The sequence below is a fragment of the Aptenodytes forsteri genome, unplaced genomic scaffold, assembly GCF_000699145.1.
Source record: "Aptenodytes forsteri isolate BGI_AS27 unplaced genomic scaffold, ASM69914v1 Scaffold119, whole genome shotgun sequence".
In the NCBI taxonomy this organism is placed as follows: Eukaryota; Metazoa; Chordata; class Aves; order Sphenisciformes; family Spheniscidae; genus Aptenodytes; species Aptenodytes forsteri.
Genome location: NW_008796165.1, coordinates 8,804,500 through 8,817,873, shown reverse-complemented (window position 1 = coordinate 8,817,873; position 13,374 = coordinate 8,804,500). Strand labels below are relative to the sequence as shown.

Sequence of the window (13,374 nt, the reverse complement as noted above, 5' to 3'; positions counted from 1 at the left end):
TCTCTCTCTCTCTCTCTCTCTCTCCCCTCCCCCCCCCCCCGCTTTCTTTGCCCAAAAGTTTCTCCTGTTGCTATTACTATTTAAAATCCCACTGCTTACAGGAATAGCATGGAAACCTGTATAAAGTAGTGCTCCTGCCTGATAGCAAAGTGAGCTTTGTTGATGCTAGAATTTGTATTACTTAGAATTAGATTTTGGGTTTAGCTGCTATACCTATTAATGTTGGCTGTTGCCAGTAGAGGGAAAGTTTTCCACTTAAAGGAGAGGAGAGGTTAAAGTGATTTACTTACTCTGTATCACATGAGAGTTAAGGTATCGCTGACTCCCAGTTCTGTGTTTGGTATTCTGTCATCTGTAACCTTGCGTTTTTTATTAACGTTTTTTTCCTTGATTAGGCACCCAGTTGGTCCGAAGCATGGTAAATTCACAGCTAGTGGCTGTGAGTCAGCAGCAAGTGGAACGACCCTTGCGCACTAGGCAGTCATCAGAATGTGTAAGTTCCAATTAGCTATTGTATTGAAGTAAGCAAGTTGTAGCAAACCAGCGATCCTGGGCCGTGCTAGGAGCAGGTTTGCACAGTTTTTTCTCAAGAGATTCTGGACTTTATAATGACAACATTGCACTCTGTCAGTTAATGAAACTTTGATTTATAATATAGTGTCTCTTGGAGAGCATTTATGGTCTCTCAATATGAAAACTACATAGTCAAATTTCATATGAGAGAGCTTGCAACTCTGAAAGGCCAGCTTCACTATCTTTGAGATTTAAGCTAGGATGCCTTTCGAAGTCTTGTGCTTAGTTATTCTGGCAATGTTCTGGAGTTACTAAGGGAAGTAAAGCATAGCTCATCATTAACATTCTGGAGACTTAGGTTTGTGACTATCATGATTCTCTGTGGTTTAAGGGAACTGACTTAAGGGACTGTCATGAACAGGCAGGGAACACAGATGAATCGTACTTCAATTCAGATGTGATACACAGGGCAAAAGTCTGCCAGAGCACACTAGAAGCACAAACAGAACAATGGGGAAATTTTTGGTAGTTTTCTCTTAGAATTTGTTCAAGTCTCTGTAGAACTAGATAAAATATGTTTAGCCTGCTTCTAAGTGGAGATGGATAGCAGAGGGTATTTGAGCAAATACAGCTGTTGGCATTTAATGTTTTTTGGAGTACAGAATACAGCAGAAATTAATTAATTTTAAGCTATTAGTCTGAGAAACATGTGCCTGCTAATGAAACTGGCAAGTAAGCAAACATAGTAATCAGGGCTGCTGATCACTAATGCTCTTTATACCTAAAGTAGTAAACTGAACAGAGTATTTCCTAACTGATCAGCAAGCATTTATTGAATGTTTGCTCCAGTAACAGAGGCTTTATGACATCATTTACTATAATAATATGCTGTAAAGGAGGGACTGATATAGCCCCAATCTAAGCGAAGGGCTGAACTGCCACCATGCTATCACATGACACAGGAGTATCTTTTTAGGAGCATTATATTTCTGCTTGGGAAATTGAAGCTGGACATGTGGGTGCACACACAGTCAGGCACATCGCGCACACTGGACCTGCCGCATGTGCACATTCTTGTGTCATCTGGATGTCATGGACTCCGTGTGTGTGTGTTGCATGGTTGTCATTTGGCCAGGATTTCTTGGTGAATATGTGCTGTCCAGGGATTGCTTGAGGAGAATGGGAAGGGGGAATGTCAGTGGAGCAAGAGGGAGAGAAAAGGGAAAGCGGGAGTGTGGAAGCAGACCAAGAGGCTGGAACTCAACATTTCTCCTCTCCTGCTGCTGGCATGTCCAATGCATGCTTGTGGTAGTTTAATGTTTGCAGGAAGGCTGTAGTCAGTGCATGTGCTCTATTTTTTATAACATTTGAACTGTTAAACTGGTCGTTGTCTTTCAAATCCCAGGTTTTACCTTCTCTTCCTGGTTTGATAGAAAGGCATAGGAGGCACTTATACAAGAACAGTTGGAGTAGCAGCAGTGAGCAATCCCAGCTTCTGGGTTCAGCTTTTGCCCAGGCAAAGACACGCAGCATGCTGCTATAAGGAACGCTCTGAAAGGCTGGCGTGGGAAGTCCTGCAGACCTCTAGTTATTGAAGAAAAATGACTGCCAATTTAAACGGACAGGCGAGCAGTCATGGGTAGTGACAAGCTACAGAAACCTTTAACTTCAGATGTTTGACAGCATCTGAGTTACCTGGAGCTTAGCTGTCTGCTATAGTCTATGGAGAGAGACAAGCAACTCCAGGGGGAGATTGAGATCTGAGATTCAGGTAATCATCTCTGGTTTAGGTAGCTGTCTGTCATTTGAATTTCTTTTTGGAGGCACCTATCTTACGCCATCACCATCTCGTCTCAGTGCTTAAAACCAGATTAGGTTAATCCAGACATTGGTAATAAATTTTGGCAGATAAACTGGGGAACTCTTTTCTCAGCCACCCCAGTTCTTGAAGTGCTTTTCTGCTTAGTTGCAATACCAAACAGATGAAATAGGCTCATGCCTGTTTCTTTTGCTGGTGAAAGGGAAAACTTTGTAAGAGCTCTGCAAAGGCGGTAATAATTGCTATTTCTGTGCCTCTAGCCATGGCTTAACATCAGGATATGGAGGTTGAAACTGGGTTTTTGGAGTTTCAATTTCTTGTTTAACAGATTAAACAAAAATTAAAAAAATATTAGGAGCTTGCTTTGGAATGACTTAAAAAAGTGTCTGTAGTAATAAGAATCACTCTATTTAGAAGTAAGGTAATTAGTTAATGAGGTTCTGGGCTGTAAATAAGTAGGGTGGGGAAGACACTGATTAAAAATCAGAAACAGATGTGTGAGGAGTCTAATGAAGAGCTTGGGGCTAATGTTTGCTCAGAACGATGTTTCTGATGGTGGGATGTGCCACATTAACACCAAATTATCTGATGGTGAAAATCAGTGTCAGTCGAACTGCACTTATTTAAACCAGCAGGAACTTGGGCGCAGTATTTGGGGTGTTACTGGGGAGTGCTTTGCCTTTTTCCTGAATAGTCTAATACAGTGGGTGCTTTTTAAAGAAAAACACCATTAAATAGCTAGTGAACTAATCAGAAATACATACTTTTTTTTCCCCTCCAGTCTGATTCGCATCAGTCATCTTACTCTCCACAACCTCAACAATTTACACAGAATTCCTCTCAGCCAGCCTCCATTAACCAGACTCAGCCACAACCAATATCCCAGTCTAAGCACGTTCCGCAACCACAGCAGGGTGCACAGCCACCCCATCAGGTCCAGCTGCCTTTGTTTAACTTTCCCCAATCTCCCCCAGGTCAGTATTCCACCTTGCATAACCTGGGACTACTTCAGATGCACCATCACCACCAAATTCAGCTTCCCAACACTTCTTGGCCTATTCATGGGCCCGTTATTCACTCTGCACCGGGTAACCCTCCTCATTCTACAAATGTTCCATTTTCTATGAGATCTGGCAGCAGCAGCACCACAAATAACCAGAGCAGTGTAAGCTTGAATGATCCCAGTATCATCTTTGCACAGCCTGCTGCCAGGCCCATGGGAATCCCCAGCACTTCTCATGAGGGACACTGGCACAATCCTGTGACTCCAAACTCACTGGTGAACAATGGCACTGTGGGGAATTCAGGTAATTCTTCTCTGTTGTATCAAACCTCTCGCACTTTGTGTACAAGTGTTAAGTGTTACAGAAACAGCTAACTCTTTCAAGTTGTTTTATATTAAAAATAACGATGCTTAAGAAACTGAGTCGTTACCTTCACTCTTAACATTTTCATAGGAAAAAAATTAGGCAAGTTGGATCGTTGTAACTTTTAGGCATTGGTCCTATCTGCCATTAACGGCTGTGCAACACATGAGAAATCATGCATTCAACTGAGAAATGTTCTAATAATTGTTTGAGTCTAAAGCACATTTCTGTGAATATGCTTACAAATACGGTTTCCATTTATGTTGTTATGTAGTTTATTAGATGAATGCTGACACTGCAACTATGAACTTAGAGACTGCCAGAATTATGGTTGTGCAAGTTGAATATTGCCTCTTTGCATTTAGTGCAATATAACATGATCTTACACATTCTTTTTTCCTGTAGTTTATCCTGCCACATTTAATTTCCATAATCTTGATGTCATTTCCTGAAAGTACTTCATACAGATTTTCCCTGCGACAAGTGGGCAACAGCCTTTTGCCTCATACCAAAGCCAAGTACATTTGTATGTTTGAGGCTGAGAAAAACAGTATATAGTAATTAAAGCCCATACAGTTTTCTGTGCAACATAAACCATGGCAGCCCCTAAATTTTAACTGTGATCTTTAGATCATGATAATGGTCTTTTGATTTATTCTGTGTGTAACTCCTCCTATGTTTTAAAAAAATATATCCATCATACAATATACTGATGCAGTTGTTCATCGCGAGATGGAAATTTTGAATCTCCTGCACAGCCTTTCTCTGCACTAATAAGGTGGTTGACAGCAACAGTAGACTTTCAGCTGAGTCAACAGTATTGGATGAGGTATAATTCACCAGTGAGTTTCAGATATTTGTTGGGATGCTGGAGATGCATGTTTTTCTATTCAGAGCTTTGTGGGGAATATATTTTAGAGGATACAGAAACTGCTACCGGTGTGTTTTCTGTGCCTTCAGTGTGCTTTGTCCCTACCTCTCCGTTTCTGATCTTAATTCTCTGTCCGGGCTCATGTGCCCCCTCCTCCATGTCCACCCCAGCTCTGACTTTTTCTCAAGCAGCTCCTTCCAATCCGAGTCGTCTTACCCAGGTAGCTGCCTTCTTTCAGACAAGCTCCCCAAATCCTAGTTTCTGCTCCATTCTCCCTTAACAAGTCCCGTTTCTCATCATACAGTCAGTCAGTCTTTGTCTTCAGTCTTTTTCCTTTTGCTCTGTCTCAGCTTGTTTGCTTCCACTCTCACTGTGCCTGCACAGAAGGTTTCCCAGTTTTCTTGTGCTGTCAGTGACAGTATTTTTTTTTCCCTTCCCTCAACTTCCATCTATTTCCAATCTCATCACACTCCTTTTCCTAGTTACCAGTCCTAGTATTTTTCCTCTTTGTATTTTAATCAGTTTTGTTTCCTTTTTGGCTTAGACGCCATTAAGGTGGGGTCACTGGGTAGGCGCACAGTAGAGATGAGCTGTCTGCTCTCTGAAGCCTGCTTTCTTACTTGCTCGGGACCATTTGAGAACAGTAAGTTTGTGGAAATTTTGTGTTGGCTCACATAACCTTGACATGGAAGGAGTGACTTGACTTTCTTTTCAGTAGACAACTGATCAGAAGTAGGATCATTAGAAGTTTCAGACAGACAACTTTTTTTCATGCATACTCCAGAGCCATGCTTCATGTTTTATTGTATAAAAGTTAGTGGTGTTCTTAAATGCGTAGCTTTCTTTTATTTAATGAAAGTCTGTCTGCAAGTTTTTTTTAATGATGGGCGTGAAGGGGAACTGATATACTGAGAAGGATAGTTACTTAAATTTATTTATTTATTTTTAAATGTACATTGATCAAGTTTTTAAATTAGCAGGCATTGCTGTATCTTATAAAATTGGGAGCCATGAACAAAAAGAGCAGGATTAGTAATACAGCATTTGGCATCCACTGTTGTGTGTCCTGCCTCCTTGGATGCTTGATTTCTCATCCTTAATGCTGCAGTAATACTGGATTTGTAATTTAAATTGCTTACAATTTGTGTACGTATTTCAAAAGTTTCTATTTTTCTCTCTAAAAATCAGTTTTAAGTTGGTCCAATGACCTAGATACCAAGTTTCTTAAGCATACAAGTATACAAGTATTAGCGGAATTCCAGTGTACATCTGAGAATTATTTCTTGCAGTAGGATAATAGCTTTCATGTCATAGTTATGTCAGTGATAGTGAATATCTGTGTGGGATCAGATATTAGTAACATTGTTCAAACCTTGTATTTTTCATCATGAGAATGACATAGGAATAATGAAATTGTAGGTCTTGATTTTAATACTGATTCATCCTCTGTCTTCCTCCCCAATAAATTCTATTATAATGAATAATGAAGTAATTTAGGCGATAATTTTTATTGATGTATATTTAAAAAAAAAAAGTAGCACATCAGACTAATCACATTAAGTCCCCTGCAAACTGTTATTTAAGATGTAAATTGTATTTGTGACTTACTGTTTAATTATTTCAACTTGCAATGTGCTTTTCCCTTTCAATTGAAAAATAGATCAGGGTTTCCAAGGACAGTTTGGTAAAATGAACCCTCCTTCTGTCCCTTGGGACCATGGGACCCCTACCCATTTTCCTCTCCTCCGAGGAGCGTGGCCTTACAATATGCCTCAGAACTACATGCAGCAGGGAAATGCCAGCTATCCACCGAACAAACCTTTCTACCCTCAAGGTACTAGAACTAGTATATGAATCAACAGCTCATGCAACGTGTCTCTTTACTGTCTCAAAGGCTTTAAAAGCCAAGGAATCATGTTTCACTTGCTAGGCTCCCTGGAACCATAATGAATCCAAGAGTCAAATCAACGCTTCGGCTTCCTGTATGGATGGATGAAAATCTTTGTGGGAGGGAAGGGGTTAAATCAAATTCTGAAATCTGAGCCAGTTTGCAGTCTGTTGCACTTCTAGCTCTTTCTCCTTCACTGCTGCTGTCTCACTGTAGAGCCACCTCTGCTGCAATAGAGGTTAAGATGATTTGCCCATGAGCGTGTTAAGAATATGAAGAAATTTTTGTCCTAATTCATTTTATTTGGCTTTTGTACCATGCCTTGTGGAATGACTTACATAGATAAAAACTTGCGAGACCATAGAATAATTCAAGTTGGAAGGGGCCTCTGGAGGTTACCTAGTCCAACCTGTCTGCAGTCAAAGCAGCACTAACTTCAAAGTTAGATCAGGTTCAGTTATTCAGGATACTTTGAAGGACTGACTTTATCTCAACTCTTTCTGATGCTAGTGAATGGTAAAGGGGTTCAGCATCTGGCAGGACTGGGAAAGGCTGTAGGAAAAAGACCTTTGGCTCCACTAAGAAACTATGCCCAAATTTTACTTGGAGGCTTTGCAATTAACATGTTGCTGGGTCACCTAGTATAAAATGAGAGATACTGGCACCAAATCCTTTTTTCAAGGTCTAATCGATTGGCTGTAGCAAGGTTTCCAAGTGAGACCCATATTTAAAAATCCTGAAATTATTTTTGTTGAATAACTAAAGTAATGCAACAAAATGATGTATCGATGATTCGAGGGAATTTTGGAGATAGGATTAAAGTAATACTGTGTTGTCCCATTAAATGGGTTAATTGTACAGATAGCATTTGTGTCAGTCTAGTAAATGGCTTTATTTCTAAGATTAATACATTGAATATAGCCAAGCACTGTTAGATACATTTAATTTGCTGAAGTAATTGTAATCCATTTTCTTTTAGCTGGTCCACTGATGCAGAGTAACCAGCGATTCTCGCTTCTGTCTCAAGGACACCCACACTTGAATCTGAATTACATTCAACAGAAAAAGTGAAATTTCATGGGATTGTGGGTGGGTGGGGGGAGGGGAGGAAAAAAATTCAGGTTCTGATTTAAAATCTTAATGCAACATGTTTAGATACAAGATTATTTAAGACTGTTTTTAAACTGTATCATTTGTACATAGATATGAACTATAGTTTTTACTAGTATCACAAAACTGAGTGATACAAATTTCATCTATTTTATTACCCTATTTTTAAGGGGAATTGTGTTTTGTTTTATCTTGATAAACTGTAAAGAGAGAGAATTTTTAAAATTAAGTTCTTTATTTTCTATTAGCTGTATTCATACTTTGGTTGCTTCAGACTTTATATATATTGTTCTAAAAAAAATAAAATTAGAAGGGGATTTCATGTGTTTAAAAATTTGTCACTTCTATTCTTTACAGAACTATGTAGTGCCAAAACAATTTTTAAAAGAAAAATAAAACTGCAAAAAAAGGAAATAAGACTTTTTCCTCTTCCCTATTTGTATGCATGCTTGCATTTAACTGTAATTAGGAAAACCAGAATAATAAAAATGGCTTTAATTTAGATATCCGAAAGAAGAGATGAAAGATGAGCAGCTTTAATGAGTCATGCAATCCGTATATCTGTTTTTCCCCATGCTGGTGTGATTGTGATTTGTCTTTCTCGTAAAATACTTGATTTGAGGGAAGAGTACACCTGCTTTTCGGTTTATAAACTTTGCAAAATAATACGAAAGTACTCTAGAAAAATCAGGCTGTACTATGAAGTAATTTTAAAGAGGACTTTCCATAAATTCACTTGCCATACTACTTTTTGTGTTGTCAGCAGTCATTAGGCAATATGTGAAAATACTTAAGCCGTAAATGCAGTGTTCAGGAGGTAAGCCTGTCAGTCCCTGCTCCTGAAGCAAGACTATGAATAAAGGGATGGTACACAAGGGAGTTTAACGCAACTGATTTCCTGTGATATATAATTAAATGTACTAAGATGAGAACTGTAACTTCAGTAAGAGCTTAATTATTCATTTGAAAAACAGGGACTTGCTGAATGCTAACTTCATTCGGAGAAGGTAGAGCTGAGCACAATTGTGTCATATTCTGTCCCCAGTCACAGGTAGGCCACAGACTATGCTCAAAGTAGTGGTTTACTGTCTTTAAATATACTGAATAACTTCTTGCTTGGAAAGAATTAAGTGAAGCTACTTGAAGCTTCTAAACTGTCTGACAGTAGCATCAGAAGCAGCACATTATTAGACTTAAGGAGGATTCTTACAAAGGAACCGGTAACAGCTGTGTGTTGGAGAGTTATTTTAAGTTAGCTCTTCCTTTTAGTAAACACACTGGATTATGACAGTCTTACTTCCCTTCCTGTACTGGAGGTTTGAGATAGTTCAGGCTGGTCAGTGTTTGTAACTTGAATGTACTCCCACTTTGGCAACTGAATGCAGTGGCTGTTTGTCAAAACAACGCCCTGATTTGAGAATGAAGCCAGCTTCAACTAGGGGCATCTAAACAAAGTTATTATGAAAGAAACAGCAAGGAGCCTTTAAAGACAACCCCCCCCTTTTTTATTGCTCTTCACTAGTTTTTACAGGCCTTGAGAAAAACAATCCTCAAATTCTATCACGCGGATGGGTAACCAACTACATAAAAAGTATCCTTAGCTTTCTTTTAATTAAAAAACCCCAAACAAACAAGACTTGTACAAGAGGAGAAGGATTAAAGAAATGGACTGCTAAAGCAGCCAGTACATGTCCAGCTGTCCCATAAAGCAAATAGGACAGTATTAGACTGCAGTTCAAGGTCCTTAAACGGTGTGCTGGATTTAGTTTGTTATTCATTCCCTCGGCGACTCTTCTTGTGACTTTTCTTAGATCTGAAACAGAAAAAAAAAAAGCCGTATGACACAGTACTAGTAATTGTTTCAAAAGACCAAGGTGATTCACAGCAGTAAGTGGTGTTTTCTATAGTTGAATATGGATAGTGTGACTTGACTACAACACTGAAGGAGGTACTGTATGAAATATTTGATCTCCAACATTGTAAGACGACCTTCAATCCCCAAGATTAAATGACAAGTAAGAGCTCCTACAGCAGTATAGAGACCCTTAGGAAATAGGCCAAGCCTTTACCTTTCAGGTGATTTGGAATGACTTCTGTGTCTGTGACTACGATGATGCCCTATGAGATAAAAAGGTAACAGTTACTTCCATAGACCCTGGAATTCTTGTTTGTTTTGCTAATGCAATCTGCTTCTAGTGACCAAGTGTCCTAGATAATGCCAGAACAACCCTAGCCTTAATTAGGCACTCAAATTAACCTCCTGGCAAATATTTGAAAAACACACTCAAGGCAATTTTGCATGTATTAAAGGAGTTCTCCAGGTGTGCTTTCATATAACTAGCAGTTTTATGAGCCAGATTAAGCACCTATACTATCTTCTTGATACCGAGGCACAGATTTTTCTTGCAGTGGATGTTCTGCTGATTGACAAGTCTTTTGTCTGTAAATGAAAAAAAAAAAAATACCTGGAGATTTAGATCTTGATCTGTGGCGCCTCTCCCTGGATCTGCTCCGGTGTCGCCTTGGGCTTTTGCTGCGATGTCTCTCCCGGCGTGGTGACGGACTGAGAGAAAGGAAGCTTTTAAGATAGCCATACTAAAAATGCACACATTCTAAGATTAAATAATATAATAAGAGACTACCTTCTTCTCTTTGGAGAGCGGCTTCGCCTGTAATTTGGGGAGAAAAGAAAAAGTTGCTAAAAATCATTAGCAGAACCAGCTGTTCAATTTCCCATATTCTCCAGCAACAGCACCAGGGCTTCCTTTGCACTCCCCCGTGTCCCCAGTTAGTGTGTGTTTGGCCTGCTGCACAAGAGGCAGTACATGCTTTTGGACTGGCCCATACAGTGAGCAAATGAGGTTAGTGATGAGTTTTTCCTAGCTTAGTAAGAACAATTAACAGGATTTTCTCTGCAGCCTCTGCCTTACATGAAAACAAAGCGCTTGGTTCTCCTTAATACCTTTGCTGTATTGTCAAGTTTCGCTAAAGTTGGCCAGCAGGTTCAAGAGTTACTGAAGGACAAGAGAAACAGGCAGATGGGTTCACTGTGGCTATGCACTCCAACTCCTTACTTTAGAAAGTGGCTAAAGGAATTGGGAGGTGTAAGAGATTCTGGCTGAATTGTCATCTTCACTTCTCTGCTTTGCTCCAGCCATCTGCAGTACAATAGGAAAAAATACTGCTCAAGAAGAGCCACGTCACCTTCTTGGAGACCTGCTTCGGCTCCGCCTGTATCGCACAGCTGGAGATCTGCGAGGTTTATCAAGGTCTCTGTAGCCTCTTCTGCGGTGGTCAGGAGAGGGTGCTCGTTCCAGCTGGAAACAATGGCGAGGCACGGGGGAAGGTTCTATAAGTCTTGTTTCATCAAGCTTTTTATCTATCAGTAAAGATTTCTGAACAATATACATGACAAAAGTAATGCAATCAAGCTTCCCCATCCTCAAGTATTTCATATTCAGAAGTGAGTGGTACTGCCCAAGTTTGCCAACTGGAAATTAAAATGGCCACCTCTCACACTGTTGATTCTTAAGAAGTACAGCAGAATTGACTATGATGGTCACCATAACTTTCATCATCACCTTTAGTTCTCTCCGTTACATATGTATGTAAAACAATTTATCTGAAATATGTTTAACACAGAACAGATCCAGATTTGTGAATTTCAGGAGACAGAAAAGCTTGACAAACACAGAGCACTTGAGAACTGCTTCAGGGTCTAACAAGTTCTCGCAAGCAGCTTATATGAAAATACATTAAGGGGGAGATAAGAGTTGCAAGCAGCCTCCCGGTGCCTCCCCTCAAATATTTCTCATAGGCTATAAAGTGTTCTGCGGTGGTTCAGCACCAACTTTAACTATCCCCTTCCAAAATAGTTCACCAACCTTTTCGTCTTCCTCTTCCTCCTCCTCACTAGATTCTACATCATCCATGTCTTCTTCCAAAGCACTAACACGAGGCTCGAGTTGCTCAGCTTCTTCCAGAACATACCGTTTCTAGAAAAATTACAACTTTAACTTGGATAACCCAAGTAAGAAGAACAAACACCTAAGGAGGCATCTTGTGTGCCCAAAGGGCCGGTATCATAGCTTTATGCAACAAGTCAGTAGCTGATACAACTATTGAGTCTGACGCAGTTAAGAATTCCATAGCCATCTACTTCTCCAAACCTGTAATCGGGGCAGAATGATATCGCATACACGTTCCTCGTGGAGTAGTTCATCAATAAATTCATCCACATGCATCAGTTCAAATTCTGGTGGGGAAAAAATAGCATTTAAAAGACAAAGAAGATTAACACTAATGGCTAGAGTAAAGATGAAACACTTCAGACAATTTATGTCAAGGGGGCTGTACAAAACAACAGTTCTAAAATCATTCTCAAAGATGAGGAAAATCATTAGGCCTATCTTGCAAAAAGGAAATTACTGTACAGCTAGGATTAGCAGATTCACAGTGCTTAAACCAGCACTCAAATGGTGTTCCTTTGGTATTTATGGAACTGCATCTCAGTGCCAGTCAGAAAACACGAGCACTCGGGGAAAGCAAAATAAGCAAGGTAGTTCTCATTTGTACCAGTCAGCAAGACTAGCAACAAACTATCCAAAGGTTGAATAAGCAAAAGTAAGGTTTCAAAAAGATAGTTATGCCACAATTTTTTAAGCTTATATTACTAAATAGAATATTTACTTTTGTCTAGCGTGATATGCTTTTTTAACAAAAGGTCATCTATGAGGTACTAAGAAACCACAACTAAGTAAGAGTGCTTACCCCCATTTCTGTTCTGACTTTTTATTTTTCGATAGTCATTGTACAGTGGTTCAAGATACTTGTAGCAGTCAATGGCAGTACCTGTCAATCTCATGTACAATGCACCAAGCATTCGGACATACCTGAAAAGTAAACCATTTCATGTATCTGAGCTTTTTGCATAGTTAGCAGTTTAGATAGGAGTTTTTCCCATAAGTTTCTAAGGAAAATCAGTACACTAAACAGAACATACGACCGTTTAGATTGTCTCCCTTCAAGTACTCAAGTATATATATATATAAAAAATATATATATATACACTCAAGGCTATATACATAATCTCTGTATGGGTGCATTATCACTCACAAAGGCAAAAGAAATATTGAAGAAAAAGTGGATTAATATGGCTCCCTTAATGCACCTCGTTCTAAATACGTCAGGCGGAGGTGCGTTATCACAGAGAGCACATGCCACAAAGGCAAGCCATTCCAACAGTCCGGGTGACAAGGAGAGCGGTCCTGAAAGCAAGAGGAAGGACATGCTTTTTAGCAAGGAGAGTTTATCAGGGCTCGCTAAAAGCTAAACCCTGCACTGAGGCTTCCCTGGCTGTTTTGGACAGTTTCATTCAGCACGACAACCAAAAGAGGGAAAAATCAAGCCACCAACTTACTTGAAGTCCTCGTTTTTTATGAACTCCACGATGATGTCCTTTTCGGGCTGGATCTGCAGCATCTTCAGCGTCAAGCACAAGAAGGGCGTAGGCTTAATGTTCCCGCCGTAGACGCCCCCCACGTACTTCAGCTCCATGGCCTTGTCCACCACCAGCTCGGCTAGGAAAGGGACGGGCCGTCAGCCCAGGCTCCTCATCGAGCTCCCCCCCCCCCGGCCCCGCCGTACCCGTCAGGCCGAAGCACTCCTCCTTCCAGTACTTGGACTCGTAGATGCGGGTGCGGATGATCTTCTCCACCAGGTACTGCGGGTTGGTGCCGTGGATGCTGTGCGCGTCCTTCACCGTCCGGTTCGCCATGGCCGCCGCTACCCAGCCCCCCCCCCCACC

The 13,374-nt window shown here is 40.3% G+C and overlaps 2 protein-coding genes across 5 annotated transcripts in view; one reads left to right on the top strand and one right to left on the bottom strand.

Moving 5' to 3' along the window:
- Window positions 1-7,983, top strand: part of ZCCHC11 (zinc finger CCHC-type containing 11) — a 41,477-nt gene extending 33,494 nt beyond the window's left edge. For 2 of the 3 annotated variants that reach the window (XM_009287373.1, XM_009287372.1), the window contains 4 exons: window positions 396-493; window positions 3,114-3,639; window positions 6,231-6,404; window positions 7,438-7,983. In XM_009287373.1, the coding sequence (XP_009285648.1) occupies window positions 396-493; window positions 3,114-3,639; window positions 6,231-6,404; window positions 7,438-7,529 (890 nt within the window). In that variant the 3' untranslated portion in view covers window positions 7,530-7,983. The remainder of the gene's footprint in view (window positions 1-395; window positions 494-3,113; window positions 3,640-6,230; window positions 6,405-7,437) is intronic. The other variant, XM_009287374.2, reaches the window with a different exon arrangement.
- Window positions 7,984-9,069: 1,086 nt separating this feature from the next.
- Window positions 9,070-13,367, bottom strand: PRPF38A (pre-mRNA processing factor 38A). 2 transcript variants are annotated; one of them, XM_009287370.2, is made up of 10 exons: window positions 13,215-13,367; window positions 12,988-13,147; window positions 12,339-12,460; window positions 11,738-11,823; window positions 11,453-11,563; window positions 10,773-10,885; window positions 10,211-10,237; window positions 10,034-10,131; window positions 9,638-9,686; window positions 9,070-9,381 (listed from the first exon to the last, which is right to left on the bottom strand). In XM_009287370.2, the coding sequence occupies exons 1-10, from the start codon at window positions 13,342-13,344 to the stop codon at window positions 9,339-9,341; spliced, it is 939 nt and encodes a 312-aa protein (XP_009285645.1). In that variant the 5' UTR covers window positions 13,345-13,367; the 3' UTR covers window positions 9,070-9,338. The 2 variants fall into 2 exon arrangements, with proteins under 2 accessions (XP_009285645.1, XP_009285646.1); XM_009287371.2 differs by having other exon boundaries at window positions 11,768-11,823; window positions 13,215-13,365.
- Window positions 13,368-13,374: the final 7 nt, after the last annotated feature.